Raw genomic sequence first — 20,548 nt, 5'->3', positions numbered from 1 at the left:
GCATTAAAAAGGCTTTTGATAAAGTCCCTCACCGAAGACTTCTTTGGAAACTAGTGAACATTGGATGACTGCGTGGAATCTTGCTCGAATGGACATGAGATTATTTGAAGGATGGGGAAATGAGAACTGTGATCAGAGATACATACTCATCTTGGGGTAAAGTAACTAGTGGAGTGCCACAAGGGTCAGTGTTAGCCCCCATTATGTTTCAAGTTTATGTAAATGACATTCACATTGGGATAAACAGTTACATTAATTTAATCACTGATGATGCAAAGCTGCTAAGAGTTATCAAAGCCAGAGAGGACTGTCTGCCATTGCAGGAAGATTTAAACAAGATCTATGAATGGAACAAGAAGTGGAAATTGGAGTTTAATGCCAAGAAATGCCACATAATGGAACTAGGAAAGAGTAAGAGAAGACCAGTATGGAACTGTTTGATGGGAGAGGAACAAATAATGAAGACTAAAGAGGAAAAAGATCTTGGAGTGATCATACAAGAAAATCTGAGCCCTGATAAACACATAAGCAAGATATTTGGACTATCATATAAGATGTTGACTAATATAAGAGTAGCATTTCATTACATGGATAAAGGTATGAAAATAATCATCACAAGCATGATACGCCCAAGGCTGGAATATGCAGCAGTGGTATGGTCTCTGAGGTCTAAAAAGGATATAAGAAAATTGGAAAGGATACAGAAGATTGCTACAAAGATGGTGCTGGAATTAAAGGACCTCACATATGAAGAACGACTGAAGGAAATGGGAGTGCCAACCTTACAAGATAGAAGAGAATGTGGGGACCTAATAACAATGTATAAGATAGTAAATGATATTGAAAAGATAGACAAAGAAGACCTGATGCTGTTGGCAGAAGAAGATGGAAGGACAAGAGGACATGAAAAGAAGATCAGGATGAGGCAGTGTGTGAAGGATATTGGAAAATACAGTTTTCCACACAGAATGGCGGAAAAATGGAATGCATTGGATAATGGAATTGTCACAGCACATAGTGTGCATAACTTTAAAGAAAAACTAGATAAATGGAGATATGGAGACAGGACACTATAAGCCCCGCTCAAACCCTGTACAATACAACTAGGTAAACACACACACACACACACACACACACACACAATATTGGAGTAGCATTTCACTAAATGGACAAGGAAATGATGAAGAAATTGATAAGTACTAAAATAAGACCTAGATTGGAATATGCAGGAGTTGTGTGCACTCCCCATAAAAAGAAACACATAAAAAAATTAGAGAGACTACAAAAAATGGCTACAAGAATGGTTCCAGAATTTAAAGGGATGGCATATGAGGAGGCAATGGATCTACCAACCTTGGAGCAGAGAAGAGAGGGGATCTGATACAAGTTTATAAATTGATTAACGGAATGGATGAAGTGGATAATGAGAAACTGATCCTGAGAGAAGAATATGACTTTAGAAGCACAAGATCGCATAGTAAGAAACTAAGGAAGGGACGATGTCTGAGAGATGTTAAAAATTTAGTTTCCAAAAGATGTGTTGAGACTTGGAACAGTTTGAGTGAGGAAGTGGTGTCAGCAAAGAGTGTACATAGTTTTAAAGAAAAATTGGATAAGTGGATATGGAGACGGGACCACACGAGCATAAAGCCCAGGCCCTGTAAAACTACAACTAGGTAAATACAACTAGGTAAATACACACACACACACACACACACACACACACACACACACACACACACACACACACACACACAACACTCATAAACACACACACACACACACACATGATGATACGAAACTGTGCAGAGTTATAAAGCAAAAGGAGGATTGTGAAATACTGCAAGAAGACCTAAATAAGATCTGGGAATGGAGTAAGAAGTGGGAAATGGAATTCAATGTGAACAAAAGCCATGTCATGGAAATGGGAAAGAGTGAAAGACGACCTGTGGGAATCTATAAGATGGGAGATGGTGTAGAACTGGAGAAAGTCAAAAAGGAAAAGGACTTAGGAGTGACGATGGAAGAAAACAATCAACCAGTAAGCCATATTGATAGAATTTTTAGAGAAACATATAATTTGCTGAGGAATATTGGAGTAGCATTTCACTACATGGACAAAGAAATGATGAAGAAATTGATAAATACTATAATAAGACCTAGATTGGAATATGCAGGAGTAGTGTGGACCCCTCATAAAAAGAAACACATAAGAAAATTGGAGAGGCTACAAAAAATGGCTACAAGAATGGTCCCAGAACTTGAAGGGATGACATATGAGGAGAGACTAAAGGCTATGGATCTACCAACCTTGGAACAAAGAAGGAGAGAGGAGACCTGATACAAGTCTATAAATTGATCAACGGAATGGACCAAGTGGATAATGAGAAACTGATCTTGAGAGAAGAATATGACACCAAGCACAAGATCGCATAGTAAAAAGCTGAGAAAGGAAGATGTCTGAGAGATATTAAAAATATAGTTTCCCGCAGAGATGTATTGAGACGTGGAACAGTTTAGATGAAGAAGTAGTGTCTGCAAAGAGTGTGCACACTTTTAAAGTAAGATTGGATAAGTGTAGATATGGAGACGGGGCCACACGAGCATAAAGCCCAGGCCCTGTAAAACTACAACTAGGTAAATACAACTAGGTAAATACACACACACACACACACACACACACACACACACACACACACACACACACACACACACACATGTTTTAAATTCTTTTTATGGTATGTTTAAAATTTTTATTCTACTTATTTATTTATTTGATTTTTTTTTTTCATATTGCACATTATCTATCTCTCTGGTGGGGATGTTGTCTAGAAAGGCACACAATCAGATTTATTAGGTACTTTTTCCATTGGTTCAGTAAGTTTGTTTATAATTCTAATTATGAATATACATGCATAACCTGACCACACTCATTCACTCTCTTCCTTTGCTGCAATGGAGTATGAAAATCTTCCATTTAGGGCCTCTCTTTTATAGTGACTTACTCCATTTCAGTGTCTTAGATTTAAGCCATCCAGCATCAGTCATTGGTTACATTGCCTGCCTTTCCTTTATTTAATTTTCTGACCTCATCTCATTTCCTTGTTACCCATTCAATTTAACTCTGATTGAATTTCAAGGTAACACAAGCACCAATACCAACTGTCACTGTCAACACTTTATTCTGTGCTTGTGCCACTACAGCCCAGGCATCTACTGCTTTAATACTATTGGTAAATGAAAAAAAAAAAAAAATTAAATAAAGAAATATATATATAATCTTGCTGTAATAGTAAATTTAAGGAAATAATAAAACAAAAACAAAATAAAAATGAATTTGTAAATAAACATTCTCTGCAGCATGTATGTTCACTTAACCTCAAACTTTCCTTTTATTATGTATTTTTCTGTCTCTAAATCCAGCATCACCCATCAAAACAGCCTGGAGCCATTATAGCTAAATATTTTACTTCTGATGCCCTGACTCTTTATTACAGCAACATTGCTGCATCACCTTCTTTTCTTCCAAAAGTTGACCCTGTCTATGACAGTCTTTATATTTGGCATCATCCATGAAATGTCTGGGTCAACATGAGGCACATGCTCTGAATTTGTTGTACTTCCTCTCTTTTCCTATGACTTGGCTGTCTTGGCTGGCTGAGAAACAGGGTTGCACTGCCCACCCCATTTCCTCCACCCTTGCTGGGCTATGGCATGTCTTAGGCATGACCAATTTGTGCTGCTCTTGGACTAGGAAGAAAGGATCAGAGGGGCAGAATTGTGATGGGCAACTGTAAAACTGTCATAGTATGTAGTTGTACTTGGTATCACAATTTTTTTTATCTTTATATCTCTCTTTTTATCTCTTCATTGGTAGGCAAGAGTGTCAAGACAGGATACTTTTTTTTTATCACTTGATATGTAACCTTCCCCACAATAAATTTTTAATAAAAAAACTAAAAGCAACTGTATTGAATTTATAAGCTTTTAATGAAATAATTACTAGTGAAAAATTGCACTGGCAAATTCAGATTTTGAAATGAGTATCTTGTAGGTAATTATAATTTATGAAAGTATTTATAGATAATCTACTCTTGATTGTGTTAAAGAAGAAGGTTACATGTCATCTTTGAGGACCCCTGTGGGGGGGCAGGAGGGGCCTCACCCTGGGCCTGGCAGGTTTCTCTGGGGCTGCCAGGGAGAATGACTACTACTGTGGAGAAACAAACACATGCAGAGACTTGGCACTTTTGTTGTTAATTTGCAAACAACACAACAGGTCCCCCAAACATCTAGCCGAGAGGCGGCGCCAACTATAATATCACACAAGAGTATTGTTCTGCTCCAACACAAGCACATCACTCCTACCCATGCACAAGAGGGAGAAATTGGTGGTATACATATTGTACAAGGAAATACAAAACAAAAGAAGATACAAGGCAAAATACAATGTTGTCTTACTAGAGAAAGATAAAAAATAAAGAACATACTCTTGAGTGCAGTATATATATATATACAGTATATATATATGTAGTATATATATAAATATGAATGTCTCTATGCTATGTCTACATCAAGATCCTAAACAGCATAGAGTAGCAGAGTCTGAGCCAGCATCCGGGGACAGGATAGGCCGGGGAGTGTACTCAGACCTGCTGTGGCAGTAACAAGGAGGCTAAACTGGCAGGCGCTGTGGGCTAGGAACAGCTTTCATCTTTTGGGTCTTAGTGACACATTCTCTTGATCCCCACAGCAAAAGACTAGGGTAAGGAAGTGACAAGATAGATCAGTCCAATTGTTCAAATATTTTTTCCCTTGCTACTCAAGCTCCCAGCTGCCTTGCCTTGTGCCAGCATGATACTTTACACAGACAACAATAGGCACCCTCCAATGACTGACTGTTGGTCATAAAATAAAAGTTGAGAGTGTTTATGTTTCAAGAATCACCACCATATTTTTTCATACTTTGTTGCAAAGCACACAATAGTGGGTTTAGGCTACACTCCATGGGGCCTTCATTTCCACAAGGCATTAATACTTAGCAATTTCTCTCAGCATCTTTGAAATATTCTTAACAAAAGAGGCCTATCTTATAACTGTGGCAAAGAAGAAAAAATATGTCTTAAATCTTTGAAAATATGAGCTATTACTCAACATGGCACATTGAACTAGCAGTAGTGGCAGCAATCATTGTAGTGGTAATAGTAATGTATTATATTACAATGCACCAGATGGGAGACACAGGAGAAAAGAGGAACCATGACACATAGGTATGCCAATAGTGCCACCAGTGGTATCACCACTGCATCACTAGTGGGAGCCACATATGAGCATGGAATATGCACCAGTTTATGGTAAGAGTGAAATAGCACCCATATCATCACTATTGGTTTCATCACTATCATAATCACCATCATCAAGAACACGGTAACAGCACAGGAGGGAAGGTTTGGATCCACCGCAGTTGCACTTACTTCTTCCGAATCTTAGTTCACTGGGATCCTTTCTGCCACACACCTGCAGCACCACATCACGGCTGTTGGTGTGCTCGGGCGTGTATGTGTGGAGGCCGCAGGAGGAGAAGGGGTAGGAGTAGGAGGAGGAGGAGAGGGTAAGGGTCACTTCCTCCCTCCCATGAGAGGGCAGTGAAGGAGGTCTACTGCAGCAGCACTACAACCATGCTAGGAGGAGGCGAGGAGGAGCTAGGAGAAGTCAGTGAGGAAGAAGGGGTCTGGGTGGAGGCGAGGGGGCGGCAGATGCAGGCTGTGGCGTAGTGCTCTCACTGCAACAACAACAACACATCCGCCCGCTCACTACACACACACCTCTTGTATTAGTCCACACACTAGCAGCAAAAACAGCAACAACAATGCTAATAACAACATCATCATCATCATCATCATCATCATCAACTAAAAATTACTACTGAATGCAGTCATTATTATATTAGTTAATAAAACAAAAAAATCAAAATAACTGGCAAACCATAAATATTACAATACTACTGAAACAAAACACAAGAATATACTCACTTGTGTCTTTCTCTTGTTTTAATGTCTTTGGGTTTATTTGGTTGTAATGTGCTATTCTATTAAGTGTTAATACAGTGTACATGATCAGTTTGCTGTAGGAGGAGGTGTCTTCCCCTTCACAGGTCCCTTCATGGCACATCAAGAAAGGTCAAAGGAAGGTTATGGGATTTATTATTTTTTACTCAACATATCTGAATCTGAAGCTGGTGTAGTTTTTTTATTTCTTTGTTTATTTTCTAATTAGAGTTTATATTGTTACTGCTGCGTGCTAATCCGTACTGTGTGTGTGTGTGTGTGTGTGTTCATGTCCAGTAATGAGTGAATGAGAGGACATGTACACAGCAAGCTCAATGCTTTATCCTTCATTTGATTTTATTATGAAGTCACCCCCTCCTCCATCAGCACACATCCTCACCCTTCCTTGAGCTAGTTGGGGTGTCTGTCATACCTTGCCCTTGTCTGCCTGTATTTTTTTTTTTGCTGAGAAAGGCAACACTAGCCCTAACTGGTCATATTGTATAGAGAGAGAGAGAGAGAGAGAGAGAGAGAGAGAGAGAGAGAGAGAGAGAGAGAGAGAGAGAGAGAGAGAGAGAGAGAGAGAGAGAGAGAGAGAGAGAGAGAGAGAGAGAGAGAGAGAGAGAGAGAGAGAGAGAGAGAGAGAGAGAGAGATAAGCAGATACAGATGGCTATCCAATATGGAGTGCCTGCTTTATGGACCATGGAGTCATGTTGTTAGAAGTCTTAAAAGAAAAGAAATATGCGACTATAATAGTTTAGCTGGACAGTCATCACAACCTGCTGGATCATGTTTGCCAAATGTCTGACATTAAGGGCTGACTTCAATGAAAGGTATTAGTTAATTGAGGAAAATGCTTGATTAATGCAATTTTTGATATCTTTATCTCTGCAATCCAGATCTGGTATTCTTGTTTATGTAGGGAACTGAGCGATTGTGAGCTTGAGTTTATGGAATGGGAACAATCAAGAGTATATATTTTCACTTTACTGTAATACTGATAACTGTCTGAAGGGTATGCAAATTTTTTTTTCTAATGAATCCTTAAGACTGTTTTCATCACATAAATACATACAGGAGATAATCACAAAGTAGGATGTGAGAACTTTAAGTTCAACAAGCAATCAGCATTGAATCTTTGTTTTAATGCCAGCAACTCTTGCGACTCTTTAGTAGTGATCTGAAATGTTCACATCCAGTGCTTTCAATGCACCAATAGACTTAACATTGTGGAGACATGTTAATTTTATCTATACATTATTTGTATGTATGATAGGTTGAACACTAGAATCCAGATTATCTGATTATTCAGATTTAATAATGAACACTATTCAATTAACGTATAATGAATAAAACTGATATATGAATAAATAAATAGAAAAATAAATAGTTGCAGCCTTATTATGAAATAGAACAATGATCCAGATTAAGGCTTGTGGTGAGTGAAGGTATTAATAAGTTAATTGTACGCATGTTGTAAGAAGCATGCTGACCCACCAAGTGTTTACAATGAACACCACTCTCACACACACACACACACACAACACACACACACACACACACACACACAGTAGAGTGTGTGTGTGTGTGTGTAATTCACTGTTTGATCTGCTGCAGTCTCTGACGAGACAGCCAGACGTTACCCTACGGAACGAGCTCAGAGCTCATTATTTCCGATCTTGGGATAGGTCTGAGACCAGGCACACACCACACACCGGGACAACAAGGTCACAACTCCTCGATTTACATCCCGTACCTACTCACTGCTAGGTGAACAGGGGCTACACGTGAAAGGAGACACACCCAAATATCTCCACCTGGCCAGGGAATCGAACCCCGGTCATCTGGCTTGTGAAGCCAGCGCTCTAACCACTGAGCTACCGAGCCGAGTGTGTGTGTGTGTGTGTGTGTGTGTGTGTGTGTGTGTGTGTGTGTGTGTGTGTGTGTGTGTGATGGAAGATGACCTAACAATAACACTTTTTGCATGGATCAGAAATCTCCCTTACTCTTGTCCCTTTTTCTCATCTGTAAAAGTGTCTGTTCAAGAATTCAGATGGAGAAAAAAAAAAAAAAAGTTCCCATAAAGAGTTAGGTTTCATTTAGATAGTGTGAAGTCTGATGTTAAATATCTAATTTGAATGTGCTGACATTTTTTTGTGCAAGGAAAAATTCTTTTTGGCACCAATAACAATATGTTAAATTTGAAATGTGTCAAAGATGTACAACAGCTGAAATATTCCATAGCTTTAGGAAATTTTGGATGCATGGAATATTCATTAAATGAAGGAAAATTTGGTATGCGATGCATATTGTGACAATATTTGAGAAAAAAAGAGGGCAAACTGACAATATCTGTTCAGCTTGATGTTCATGAATTTTCAGTTTCTTCCTGATATATCTTTGGTGGGCCATGCATGCAAGGAGTAGAGGTAGTGATGCGAAGGATGAAGGAAGGAGGAGAGGGGAATGATACTGTTGATACTTCTGCTTCTATGCCTTCTGGTCCTGCTGCTGCTGCTGCTGCTGCTCTCCTGCTGTATGTTTGTACCTCATTATACATACAAGGTTGAAAGCTATGGCAGATTATCCTCTCTTGATTTTCATGTCAACTGTTTCTATATGATGTACAGTTTTTCTGTGGTTGTTTTGGACCTTCCTCAGAAAAATTGTAAGGCAAATAGGAAATTTTCACATGAAAATCAAATAAAAGAGAAGCTGCCATAGCTTTTAGCCTAGTATGTCTCCAGGATAATATCCTGCTAAACTACACCAACATCATGTATGTATTTATGTGTATGCATGTGTGTGTTTATGGATGGGATCAGGACCCTGGGCTTACTGCGTACCTCTGGGCAGCGTGCCAAACTGGGCGCTGGATGATGCCTCGGAGAAGAGAGTGTCAGCATCTGAGGGATCCCGTGACACACTGCGGGTCCAGAGAGGAGAGCCAAGACCTGGCAGGCCATCCTCATCTCTACCAAGGCTGCTGCGTGACATGGTTTCAGAGATCCTTCTGTAGGATTCAAGGAGATCATGGTAGTAAGGTGGCTTAGTCTATATGCTCATACCTTAGTATTATTGACCAAGGGGGAATATCGGTCTGATGAAGCAATAGTGACACTAAGATTAAGTTATGTTAGAAGTGGCTAATATCAACAACTGCATTATGAAAGACAGAGGAATAGATACAGTACTGCAGTTTTGATCAAGGACACTATCCAATCTGATAATATAAAATACCATTACTACATAACATTTTTGTTAAGTTTGGATTTTGCTTACAGATATCAAATGTTTTTTACACTATATTCCTCACACACCACCTTTACAGACCCACCACTTTTTACCTTCTTGATCAACTGAAGCTTCTGTGCTAATAATATATTCACCTTTTTCTCTTCTCTACTTTCTCTCTTGACAGCATGTTTATTGAAAACTGTAATAATTCAAACACAAAAAAGTGCAAAAATCATTGAGCAATGAACTACATGTGTTGCTACACTGATGTAGACAAAGTGACCACCTGTCAACTGGTGATTACTTCTCCAATCAGTGGCATGTGTCCACTGTTGCTTGATTTGGATCTTGATGCCACAGGTGGCTCAAGATTATTCTTGAATACAAGACTTTCAAACTGAGTTGGTTGCTCTAGATTTTGTCTGCTGCTTCCAAAATTCATTTAAGAGAGGTTATAATCTATTATAGCACCATACTGAATCACTCAGTCACTCAATCCTCCTCTCACCTGGCTGGAGAGTCCCGTGGGGAGTTGTAGAGGGATGACCAGAATCCAGCTGAGCCTGAATGGACGGCCCCAGGCATCCCTGGTCCTCCGCTGGGGTCAGGAGTTGGTCGGTTGGATGTCATGCGGACTCTGTCGCCTCGTCCATCCTCTGCATTCATTTTCCGTGTGAGGGAACGAACTCGGTTGAGAAGAGTCGAAAAGAGTGACTCTGCAGTCAGAATCTGGAAACCGTCATCCTCATCCTCCTCCTCCTCCTCCCCAGCTGAACTGAAGCTCTCACTGTGGTCGAGCAGGAAGCCGCGTCCCCGACTAGAAGGGAAGACACAGGTCAGGATGTGGTGTGGATGTTAGGAGTGGGAGGCAGGTAACATATCTAGGAAGAATGATTTCTTCTCATCTTAGCAAGCTACTGTAGCTTTGAACTATTAGTCTGCAAAATAAAAAACACAGATAGTGAAGGAAGGCAGGACAGAGAATTAAATGGATAAAAGAGATTTTGAATTAAATGGCTAAATGAGATTATAAGTTTTAGAAGGGTTGCATGGAACACACATACAGCTAAGAGAGATGAAAGAAGGTAGAGAGAGGGTCTATAATGCAATGGAGTCATAAAGCATATTTTGGTGATGTCAGTGGTGGTGTCAGCTTGTTTAGCTTTCACTGATGTTTATTTTCCAGCTTGAATTTTGTCAGGCTGTGGATGAGATGTGCCGTTGGTGTTATGTTTGGAGTGTACCAGTGTTGCATGTTTAAGATGTTTGAATGTAAGGAATGTATTGGGTGTAAAGTAGCTAATTAAGAGGAAAACTTGAATGGATAAGTTTATGGTAATAGTGTCAAAACTGTTTGGTTCATTTCATCCTGACAATACATAATCAGCATAAATATGTATCAGCTACAATGTAATGGTGATGGTGCTCAGAAAAATGGAATAGCAATGGTAATGTGTACGGAGAGCATTAGACAGTGATTTTCAATTACTTACTGTCCTCTGGTGACAAGATTACGGTAGGAACCCATGACAGTCCACATAGGTCATGATGTTAAGGTGGGTTCACATGTCAATATGCCAATATGCAGCTGAAATTGCAAGTTGGTAGAAGCATCGACTGAGCCCTTCTAGTTGGAACATGTTCACACATAGAGACTGGAAGTATGGACTGCTTGGCAGGAAGTGAATGTAAACAAACAGCTACCCAACAAGATGTCTTCCACTTGTGATGATGACAATTAAATCATCACAAGTATTCAATCCTTACCTCAACAACACCCTGCATAGAGAGAGGCAGTCATTGGAGAGTGGCAGCTATCTCATCGAATACCTTTTTGTGTTGGCTATTTTTGTTGTAGAATTCACTTTTATGTCCCAGATGTGCTCTTTTTTTCCTCACCAACTTCTTCTCTACATTGACACCACATTTTCAAATCTTTCTCCATGATGTCATAACATAAACAAAGTTGCAAATTGAGTGAACAAAACTAACATGTTGGTCTTGTTTTGTGACTGGTTTTTCCAGTTGCTAGGCACCAATATTCAGTTGGAAACTCTACCAACTTCCAATTTTAGTTGCAAATTGACATGTGTGAACTGGCCTTTAGTGAAGGCGGTCAGGTTGATGACATGTTTAGTGAGGCACATGAAAAGAATGAGAGGAAGTACCTGTTACTGTGGGAGAAGTGGGTGTGCCAAGTAGAAGCTGTGGTAGAGTCAGCTGGTGACCTCTGAGGACAAGAGGGTGATGGGGCTGCTTCCCCCTCCATCCCACTGCCATCAGATAGCCATAAGCAACAAGCATATTAGTTGCAGATAGCAAGGCAAAAAGCCTCACCTGCTATTGAGAGTACTGAAAGCAAGTGTGTCCATAGCATGTACATCACGTGCCTTTTCTATACTCTGTTAAACATGCACCCACCCACACCCACTCTGAAGTATCCTGGGGCATTAGAATGTATAGATAAGATTAAGAGGGTGATTAGTATGAATGAAACTTTTGAAAATAATAAAATAATCAAAGCAAGGAAATCACAGGCAAAAAAACATAATGCATTATTCAAGGCTCATTATTTAAAAGTAACTGAAGAAATTAGAGGATTGTAACAGTAGCAATTCCTCATGAGGAAAAATATCTGTAATCTGTATTTTCCAAATGCAAGCACTGAAAAGAATAAAATCTCTACCATGTGCAATAAAATATTAACGTGTCATAACATACTATAAAAAGGTGAAAAAAAAAAAAAAAGAATAAAGGACACAAGGGAAAGAATATTAATGAGCTTTTGCCAAACAGTGTTCCTTGAAAACAACAAACAATGAAACTGACATATGCATACAGCAAATCACAATAGTGGAGAAGTCACAAAAACAAAGAGAAAGGTATCATCTGCTTTGGCTAAACTGGAACTAGTTATGTGCAAAAAGGAAGGTGACAAACATGAAATCTTCACTGTGGAAATGCCACAACATGCCCACTGCAGCACATCCCTGAGCCAGTAATATAAGCCTGCCTCCATGCTCCCGTGTAAGTATATGATTATTACTGGAAGCCAAGTGGAAAAGGATGATCACATAGAAAAAAAAAATTAAATAAATAAAAAAAATAAATAAATGGAACTAACAGTACATGCAAAGAGAGAGAGAGAGAGAGAGAGAGAGAGAGAGAGAGAGAGAGAGAGAGAGAGAGAATATGTACAGTATATAAATCAATGACAACAAACTGGAAATATTAGATTAAAAACATCCACAACTGAGAGAGGAACAAGAAAAGATTGAACAGTGGAAAAAACACAAGAGAGTTGAGAAAGGGAAGGTCCTCAGGCAATACCCTCCCCTCCACACATACACAGACTTACCTGAGGGTGTTGGGGCGGCCAGACAGGGTGCGGGAGAAGGCCGGGTGTGTCCGAGCTGCACCAAGCCCTGCCCCTTCCTCCACATGGGGCGGCGGGGTGACCAAACCTTCACCCTCGACGGCAATGGGAATGATCCGCTCCCGTCGTGACTTCCTGCAGGGAGTGGAAGGGGTGAGGGGTAGTAGAAGAGGGAGAGAGAGAGAGAGAGAGAGAGAGAGAGAGAGAGAGAGAGAGAGAGAGAGAGAGAGAGAGAGAGAGAGAGAGAGGAGGATTAAGATACTTGTATGGCTAAGTACTAATTACTTATATTGTTAATGGCTATTTTTTCAACAATAAATTTTGTTGTTCTTTAATGTCACTGAAGAAAAATAGACAGTGGCTGTTGCAATGGTTAAATGCTATGCATTTTCTGTAGTATATGCTTTCCTAAGTATATGCAAGTCCTTTGCATGGGAATGTACAATACTTGCAGCTATAAATAAAGTACAGTTGTAAATGTAAAAAAATATCTTCTTAGGGTTTCTTACCTACATATTTATTATATTTAGTATTATCAAACTGATAACTCTGAAAAGTTATCAACAGACTGCAGTGAAATTTGACAAAGTTTGACATCAAACAAGGAATATTTTCTTAATTTTCAATTTTTATTCAAATTCAAGAGATTTAATTTTATATTGTTCTACATGTAGTATGTCACTTCAGGGGTTCCCTTCTGTAAGGATTCCTATTAGGGGTTACTAAAGCTGTGCACTTTGGATGTCTTCTGGTTTGTATGCATTTTCATTTATATTTTTCTTATTTCATCTTTTTTTTTTCCCCTGCTATGTACTATATCCCATGTTTAGCTTTTATCTTGGAACTGTTTATGTTGACATCTTGCAAATGTTACAGACTTGAAATGTGTAATTGTTAACATAAACTTAACTATACTACTGCCAGCCTTACCTTTCTACCATGTATACATGAAAGCATAAACAATTTACTGTAACTTTTAGAAATCAATATAAATTAAGACTATTAAATAAATTCCTATGTTCATGTGGCCATTTAGCAGTGTACTGTCCACAACCAATATGTCTAGTGATGTTATTAAAACACTGTATACCTCTGGCTATGTGCATATTTAAGAAAAAAAGAAAAGAAAAGAAGAAAAAAAGAACTAAAAAGGAAGAAAAAAACTTTTTTTTTTAGAAACGTAACCCGTTCGTTAAGTTGGGGTTGCCTGTATGTATCGTACTTGAAAAATTATTACTTTTCTATTTATTTTTGTTTTTTTATTCATTTACAGGTAACTCTTGATGTATGCGTGTTTAATTTACATGTTTTTGTTAATATGCGACCAAAAAAATATTATAATTAATTAAATTTGCACGATCGGTTTGCTTATACACGATTTGACCATATCTTGCATCCCTCCTATCATCTATTGTTTCTTATGAGAATTACAAGTTTGTTTTACACAAATTTTGAAATACTCGATGCCTCTTGGAATGCATCTATCGTGTAAATTGAGTTACCTGTATTTATTTATTTTTCGAGAGCCGCAAATTGAGTCATCACAAGCTGCCAGCAGCTCGCGAGCTGTGCAATGAATACCACTGGCTTAGTATATGACCTTTTTATGGATAGTAACTCACATGCTAGAACTTGTACAGGTAAAAATAAGTCAAGATGTGACACTGACCTGAAGTGACCAAGTGGTACGGAAAGTAACAAGATTATGCTGCCCGAATCACAGGGCAAGTGTACAAATGACAAATTGAATTTTATGTGAACCAGTTGGATGAATTGTATGATTAATTGCATGATTAGTGAGGTGGATGAATGGTGGGATTTGACACTATGTGACTGCATTTGTCATGGGAAAAATAGTTTGGTAAAAGTCCAAAGATCTGGAATGGATGAAGGACATAAATTGAGATACCACTGTACTGTTTGTATACCATATATGATAAATGGATATATTCTGGGCATGGATAAAAGTAAAATGTTTTCTGTTTTCAAACTGTGTAGCAAAAAGGACTTTGCATATACTTGGGCAAGGATGAAGGTAAAAATTATTTATACAGTTATTTCATTTATATACTGCATAGAATAGGAGAAATTTGAGTTGGAATACTAAATGTGCAATATGATAGGGAGATTCTGTTATTACCGTAGATTTGAGAGAAAGTAAAATGTTCATGTTCTGTAAAAGTCAGTAAGTCTATGAATAAGAAGGCCAGGCTGAGTCAGACTACTATGGGAGGATTAAAACAGTAAGGTAAAGGTTTTTACTCTAAGGAAGAATAGGGAACCTGTGAAGAGGGTGGAGGAGGAGGAAGAGGAGACCTGATGTTCATATTTATGGTGGGGATTGTGAAGTAATTTTTGGATAAATTACAATTTCTCTGGACTGATTTAATGGAGGAGGAGGAGGAGGAGGAGGAGGAGGAGGAGATGATGGGGACTGAGAAGAAGATGGAGGAGACTAAAGAGGAGGTGACAACTGGAGAGAAGAATATATAGAACATGAGAGAAGAATATATAGAACATGAGAGAAATACTACAAGTTTCCTAAAGCACATTTAATTATGTTCAAAATATGTCACAAAAAAAGGAGAAATAATTAGAGACCAAAGAAAAGAAAAAAAGGAAAGGAAGATATAAGGACAAAGACGAGGAGAAAACAAAAGATAAGGAGGCAAAATATATGGAAAACAAGATGAGCAGAAATAAAACAAATGAAGTACAAAAGAGAGAGAGACAAAGAGAAAAGAGAGATAAGACATAGAGAAAGAGAGAGCAAATGAAAAGTGGAAGAGAGGCAGTGAAAGGAAACAAAATGACAAGGAGGAAGAAGAGGATAATGATAAAACAGACCATTGCAAAGGTTGCTGCAACAGACCTTATTGGTTCTGGTGCAGAAGTGCAAACAGGAGGTGTTCGAGGATCAGGGGGACGACTGTTGGGGAGCTGTGAGGTCAGAGGGGTGATGCGTGTACTGCCGCAGGGCATGGAGGAGCCAGTACGCCTGCTGGGGGGAGCAAGGAGGAAGGATGGACATCAACACAAACTCTGCCACATCTCATTTTATCCATGGCTGGTTAGCTGGACTCAGAGGTTAGTTAGTTTATACACTGCATTATGGGGACTTGTGTCATAGAATGTAGTACATCAATTTTGTCACCTGAGGGCATGAGAACCTGGCAACATTACCATTGGTGTATGGTTTTACTTGCTGACTGGTCTACACATTCCTGTCTTAATTGAAAACTTGTAGAAAACTGACTTCATATGTCTACTGAAACTCTTACCTATATTTGTAAGATACTGGACTATTTTATCTGCAACTCTGAGATCTTACTAGTAAATAAGGGTGTTGGTAAGAATGTAGATTTAATTACTGCAAGGTGGAGAACAAGACAGAGACATGTAGGCTCATCAATGGCAAGTTACCATGTTCTTCTGTCCATAAATAACAATATTACTGTGGTAAATCTATGACACTGAGAGTATAATTATTCCTGGCTGGCACTGTCCTTTGAGTGTTATGCAAGCCAGCAGGAGGATGAAGTGCCAGGGTGGTGGCTGAACTCTATCTAGGTCAAGGAGGAAAACTGTTAGTGCCTGGAGGGTGTGCCACTGTCTTGAGGGTGCTCTGCCACAGCCACACACAAGATGAGGTGCTGCTAGTGGGAAGTCCAGTGTTGTTGAGGCTGCTGCAATTTTTTTTTTTTTTTTTTCATCAATTTTTGGAGTGTTGTATCCAAGCTTTTGTTTGGTGGATGAAACAGTTAATAACCATAACGGGAATTAATTAACCATTGTTGTACTTACATCATCTGATGGATCCACTATTTCATTAGAAAAGAAATATTAATTAAGTTTTCACACTGGATAAGACATGTTTGCCAAATGACAACAATGATAGATTACTTTGGCAAAAGAAGAGAGAAAGGTAGTGTATTTTGACATCCAATACCATAGATAAGATGAATAAATGTTGTATGATATTGAATTTCACTAAGTGGTGAATTTGCAAATTGTGCCATTTTTTCTGTAAATTGTCACTTGAGAAGATGGTTTAGAACAAATTTGTTCACCTATTTGAATAGAAAAAAAAAAATTGAATACTTGTTTGCTTAAGAAATGATTTTATTATCAGTTAACTTTCCCTTATTTTTGGAATAGTAGTAGAGCAAATTGCTGAGCTAGATGGCAGTCAGCATAGAGTCGCATAGTCCTGTGCTAAAGGCGACAGTATAAACAAATCGAAAGCAGCACAAGCAGATAAAAAAAATTATAACAACAATGAACTCAGAAAATATAATAGCATAGCTTGAAATTTTCAAAATCAATAAAGAATGGAAAACTCCAACCTCTCAAACATACAATCCTAAGTTCCAGAAACACAACCCAAAAAATAAGTGAGCCACTGCAAGATGGATCAGGACAATACTGTATGGTGTTGCCATAATAAAACATTAGTAAATGGAAATTAACAGAGTTATGAGATCCTAATAAGGTCATTATAATACCAGCAAGGGTTATAAGAAAATGCTGCTTCTCTCATGGAGGAACCAACATGAGTATCATGTGTTGGACTCCTAATCACCAACTCTACCCTTCTGAAGAAACCCCAGAACTCATATAGTGCAATCCATGAGTCAGACTGACACCCTTCACATGCTGTACTCTTACTCAAGGAAGACAGTAGTAGTTGGCTCACTCATCAAAGGAAACCTTTGCACCTGAATAGAACACAAATCTGGGCTTGCCAAGAGGTAGGCAAGTGTGCCACCAGTAAAGTTGCAAGCAGTGATCAGTGTGGAAGGTGAACATAATGTGAATCTTCCCACTCATTCTGTTTATTTTGGTTGTGTAATGTTCAAATCCAAATGTTGTGTTTTGGAAAGTGGCAGTTTGGAAATGAGTGGTTGGAGCGTGTTAAGATAATCTTAGTTCAGCAGTTTTGTGAGTTGTGCCAAATCATAAACAGTTACTGTAAGAAATTGTGAATGATTAAATAATTCACTAATTCACATTATTATATGAAGAAATTTTCATTCATCTCATATCTATAATTTTTTTACTACCAGAGAGGCAATCACTACATTATTTAATCAATTATCTCAGTATATCAATTATTACAAGATATGACGAATGCATTATTTTTTTTAAAAGGAAAATTTGCTACTTTTCATATTAGACAGTAAATTACTAATATACTAATTGTATGTATGAGTCTTCTTAGCTTCACCATATTGACATAGGATCCAGAAAACAAATTAAGTATCTTTCTAATTTTCTACAATGAATTATAAAATGGATAAAACACTATGGCTATAGTGAAAAAAAGGGCATTTAAGTTGTTCTATGATATGTGTTAGAAATATGTAAAGAAAACCCTCAATCTTTTGACTGCTTAATGGGAAAATAAAGGTGTAATAACTTGTCTTTTAACACTGGAAAAAAAATTAGACATCAGGTGTGATCTGTATGCTGTTGGTTACACAGCCACAAAATAAGTCTGGCAGCCCCTACATTATCTTCATTTAGATCCAGCAGGCCATCATAATAGGCAGGTTTTTATCATTCAACTCTCACCTGAACATAACTCCCCAGCCTCCACACTTACTTGCTGTCAAGAGGGATGTGTGATTCACTGGCAGTTGTGTCGTCATCTTCGTCATCATCTTCCATCATGATGGGGATGATGCGTTCCCTCTTAGCTCGCTGTAGCTGTGCCTCTCCTGGTCCTGGCCCAGGCCCAGGCCCTGGCCCTGGCCCTGGCTTTGGTCCTGTGACTGGCTCCGGAGGTACTGCCTCCACCTTGGCATGCACCTGCACATGTGACAGTGGTAATGATGGTGGCAGTGATTTAGAGAGAGAGAGAGAGAGAGAGAGAGAGAGAGAGAGAGAGAGAGAGAGAGAGAGAGAGAGAGAGAGAGAGATTTTGTAACCTAAGAACTATAAAAAAGAAAATAAGTAAAATGAAAAAAAGAAGAAAAAAATCTTATTATACTAAGAGAATGTTGTATATCAATTATCAAGGACTATGACAGCAATTTTGTGATAATTTTGCCACATGAGAGTGCATGGGAATGGTAATGCTGTCATTAGGATGATGCTTTTTGTCAACTGATAGTCCTTCGTTTGTTAATTGAATGTACATGAGCACAGAAAAGAGAAAGAAAACAACAGTGGATTAACTGTTCAAATCAAAATATGAAGAAACAAAAGCTCAGACAAGGATAATATTTTGACTGAAATATATGGAAGAGGCTGGGCAAGTTTAGAGACCAAGTAAAAATTAGAAACAAGGAGAGAAAGCAGTGGTAATGTTGAGACACTACTTACACTTTTATTGCTGACTTGTTATTAGATAGAGCATTAAATTGACACTAACCTCTGTTCTGAATCCCTTTGTCTTGGGTGGCTCCTTGGTGGATGGTGAAGAGAGTTTGATCTCTGCATAGGAGGCACGCTTGGCTTCAGGCTGCTGCTGGGTTGGCTTGTTGTTGAGCACAATTTCTAGTTTGGTCTGCTTTCGGTCTGTGTCTGGGGTCTCCGGTGCCTTTTGTGGCCCCTCACTTGCTCCCTGCAAGAGTGGTGAGAGTAAAACACTGGCCATTATATTGTAACAACCTCAACTGTGTTTCGAGAATTAGAAATTGTGTTGAACATAAAAAGGAAAAAAAGTCTAATGTTTAAGTTTAAATTTGAGAGGAGTGATCAGGACATTCAAAGTAGTATATGACTCTTTATGAATTGCTGTAGTCCTGGTAGAGTTTAGTTGACTTTGAATATTTTGTTATTACACATTCCCACACTAATGGTGTGTAGGATTAGATGGATGTGTTATCAAATTGTCAGCTATGTTAAGAAAAGAAATCAATTCTGTCTTGTCCATTTAAGGAATCAGTTTTATTATTAAGTTCTTTTCACTGATCAAGTTTTCTAAACAATGATGTTGGACTCACTCAATCAAAAGGTAAGGTAAAAATTCATTCAGGTTTTTCATTCAAGTTAGGAGTTTGGAGGGACTATGTATCAAATCCCAATATAAACCATTTACCAAAGCAGTAAACTTGGACACAACTGCAAGAGACATCAAGAAATATTTCCCCTTCTAAAGAAAGCTATTAATGAAATAGGCAAAGTTGGATGTGGGAGGAACTACATATGCTTTGTCTGGCTACACACACCTGGTCCAAAACTAATGTCAATCACTCGCTAATGGTAATCTACAAAAGCATGAAATGCAATTTATTTGTGTTTTGCTCTACATCTTCTAAACCTGGTGTCTATAAAAGCATCAAACACACTCTCTTGTGCACCATTCTACATCTTTGCCTACATGTGCTACTAAGCTCCTGTAGAAATTACTGAGGTTAGGGAAGTGATGTCTGGCTCTCCACCACATCCCTTCAAGTATGCCTGGCAGGATGGAATAAATTGAAACACTAATAAAGATGTCAGTTGCCATTCATTGTCTCAGTACTATGTAGGCAAGCAGACACTTGCAATGTGTAAGTCTTAAAGGGTTTTCGGCAAGATGTTCCAGAAAAATTAAACCGTTGTCTTCACAGCACCAGTCTATGCTTGCTTGCCTGTGTTGCTTTAATCTATCCATTTCAAAGGATTATTATTTAACAATTCCCTCCTCCAAAAAAGTCTGAGACAACACTTAGAGATTTTCTTTTACATTGATTTATTTCTTCCAGGTTGTTCTGTGAACTTAGACCATCATGCTAACTTTTTTATATTTCTTACAGTTGTTTCTTTAATCATTACTATTACCAATAAATTTGTTGACATGACTGAATGTATCCACCCATATTTGTCACGAGAGAATCTCATGAAGTTATCAACAGATTGAAAAGAGAAAAGATTTATTTTAGTTTAAGGAACTTGTAT

The 20,548-nt window shown here is 38.4% G+C and overlaps 1 protein-coding gene across 13 annotated transcripts in view; it reads right to left on the bottom strand.

Moving 5' to 3' along the window:
• LOC123518079 (serine/arginine repetitive matrix protein 2-like) overlaps positions 1–20,548 on the bottom strand; it is a 121,181-nt gene that overhangs the window by 17,199 nt on the left and 83,434 nt on the right. For 10 of the 13 annotated variants that reach the window (XM_045278673.1, XM_045278680.1, XM_045278667.1 and 7 more), the window contains 7 exons: positions 19,038–19,229; positions 18,267–18,472; positions 15,534–15,662; positions 12,644–12,796; positions 11,454–11,558; positions 9,794–10,102; positions 8,895–9,061 (listed from right to left, as the gene is read on the bottom strand). In XM_045278673.1, the coding sequence (XP_045134608.1) occupies positions 8,895–9,061; positions 9,794–10,102; positions 11,454–11,558; positions 12,644–12,796; positions 15,534–15,662; positions 18,267–18,472; positions 19,038–19,229 (1,261 nt within the window). The remainder of the gene's footprint in view (positions 1–8,894; positions 9,062–9,793; positions 10,103–11,453; positions 11,559–12,643; positions 12,797–15,533; positions 15,663–18,266; positions 18,473–19,037; positions 19,230–20,548) is intronic. The other 3 variants (XM_045278672.1, XM_045278678.1, XM_045278674.1) reach the window with 2 other exon arrangements.

Source organism: Portunus trituberculatus, chromosome 43 (genome assembly GCF_017591435.1).
Source record: "Portunus trituberculatus isolate SZX2019 chromosome 43, ASM1759143v1, whole genome shotgun sequence".
Classification (NCBI taxonomy): domain Eukaryota; kingdom Metazoa; phylum Arthropoda; class Malacostraca; order Decapoda; family Portunidae; genus Portunus; species Portunus trituberculatus.
The sequence above is the reverse complement of the archived record's forward strand: the minus strand, read 5'-3'. Positions and strand labels throughout refer to the sequence as shown.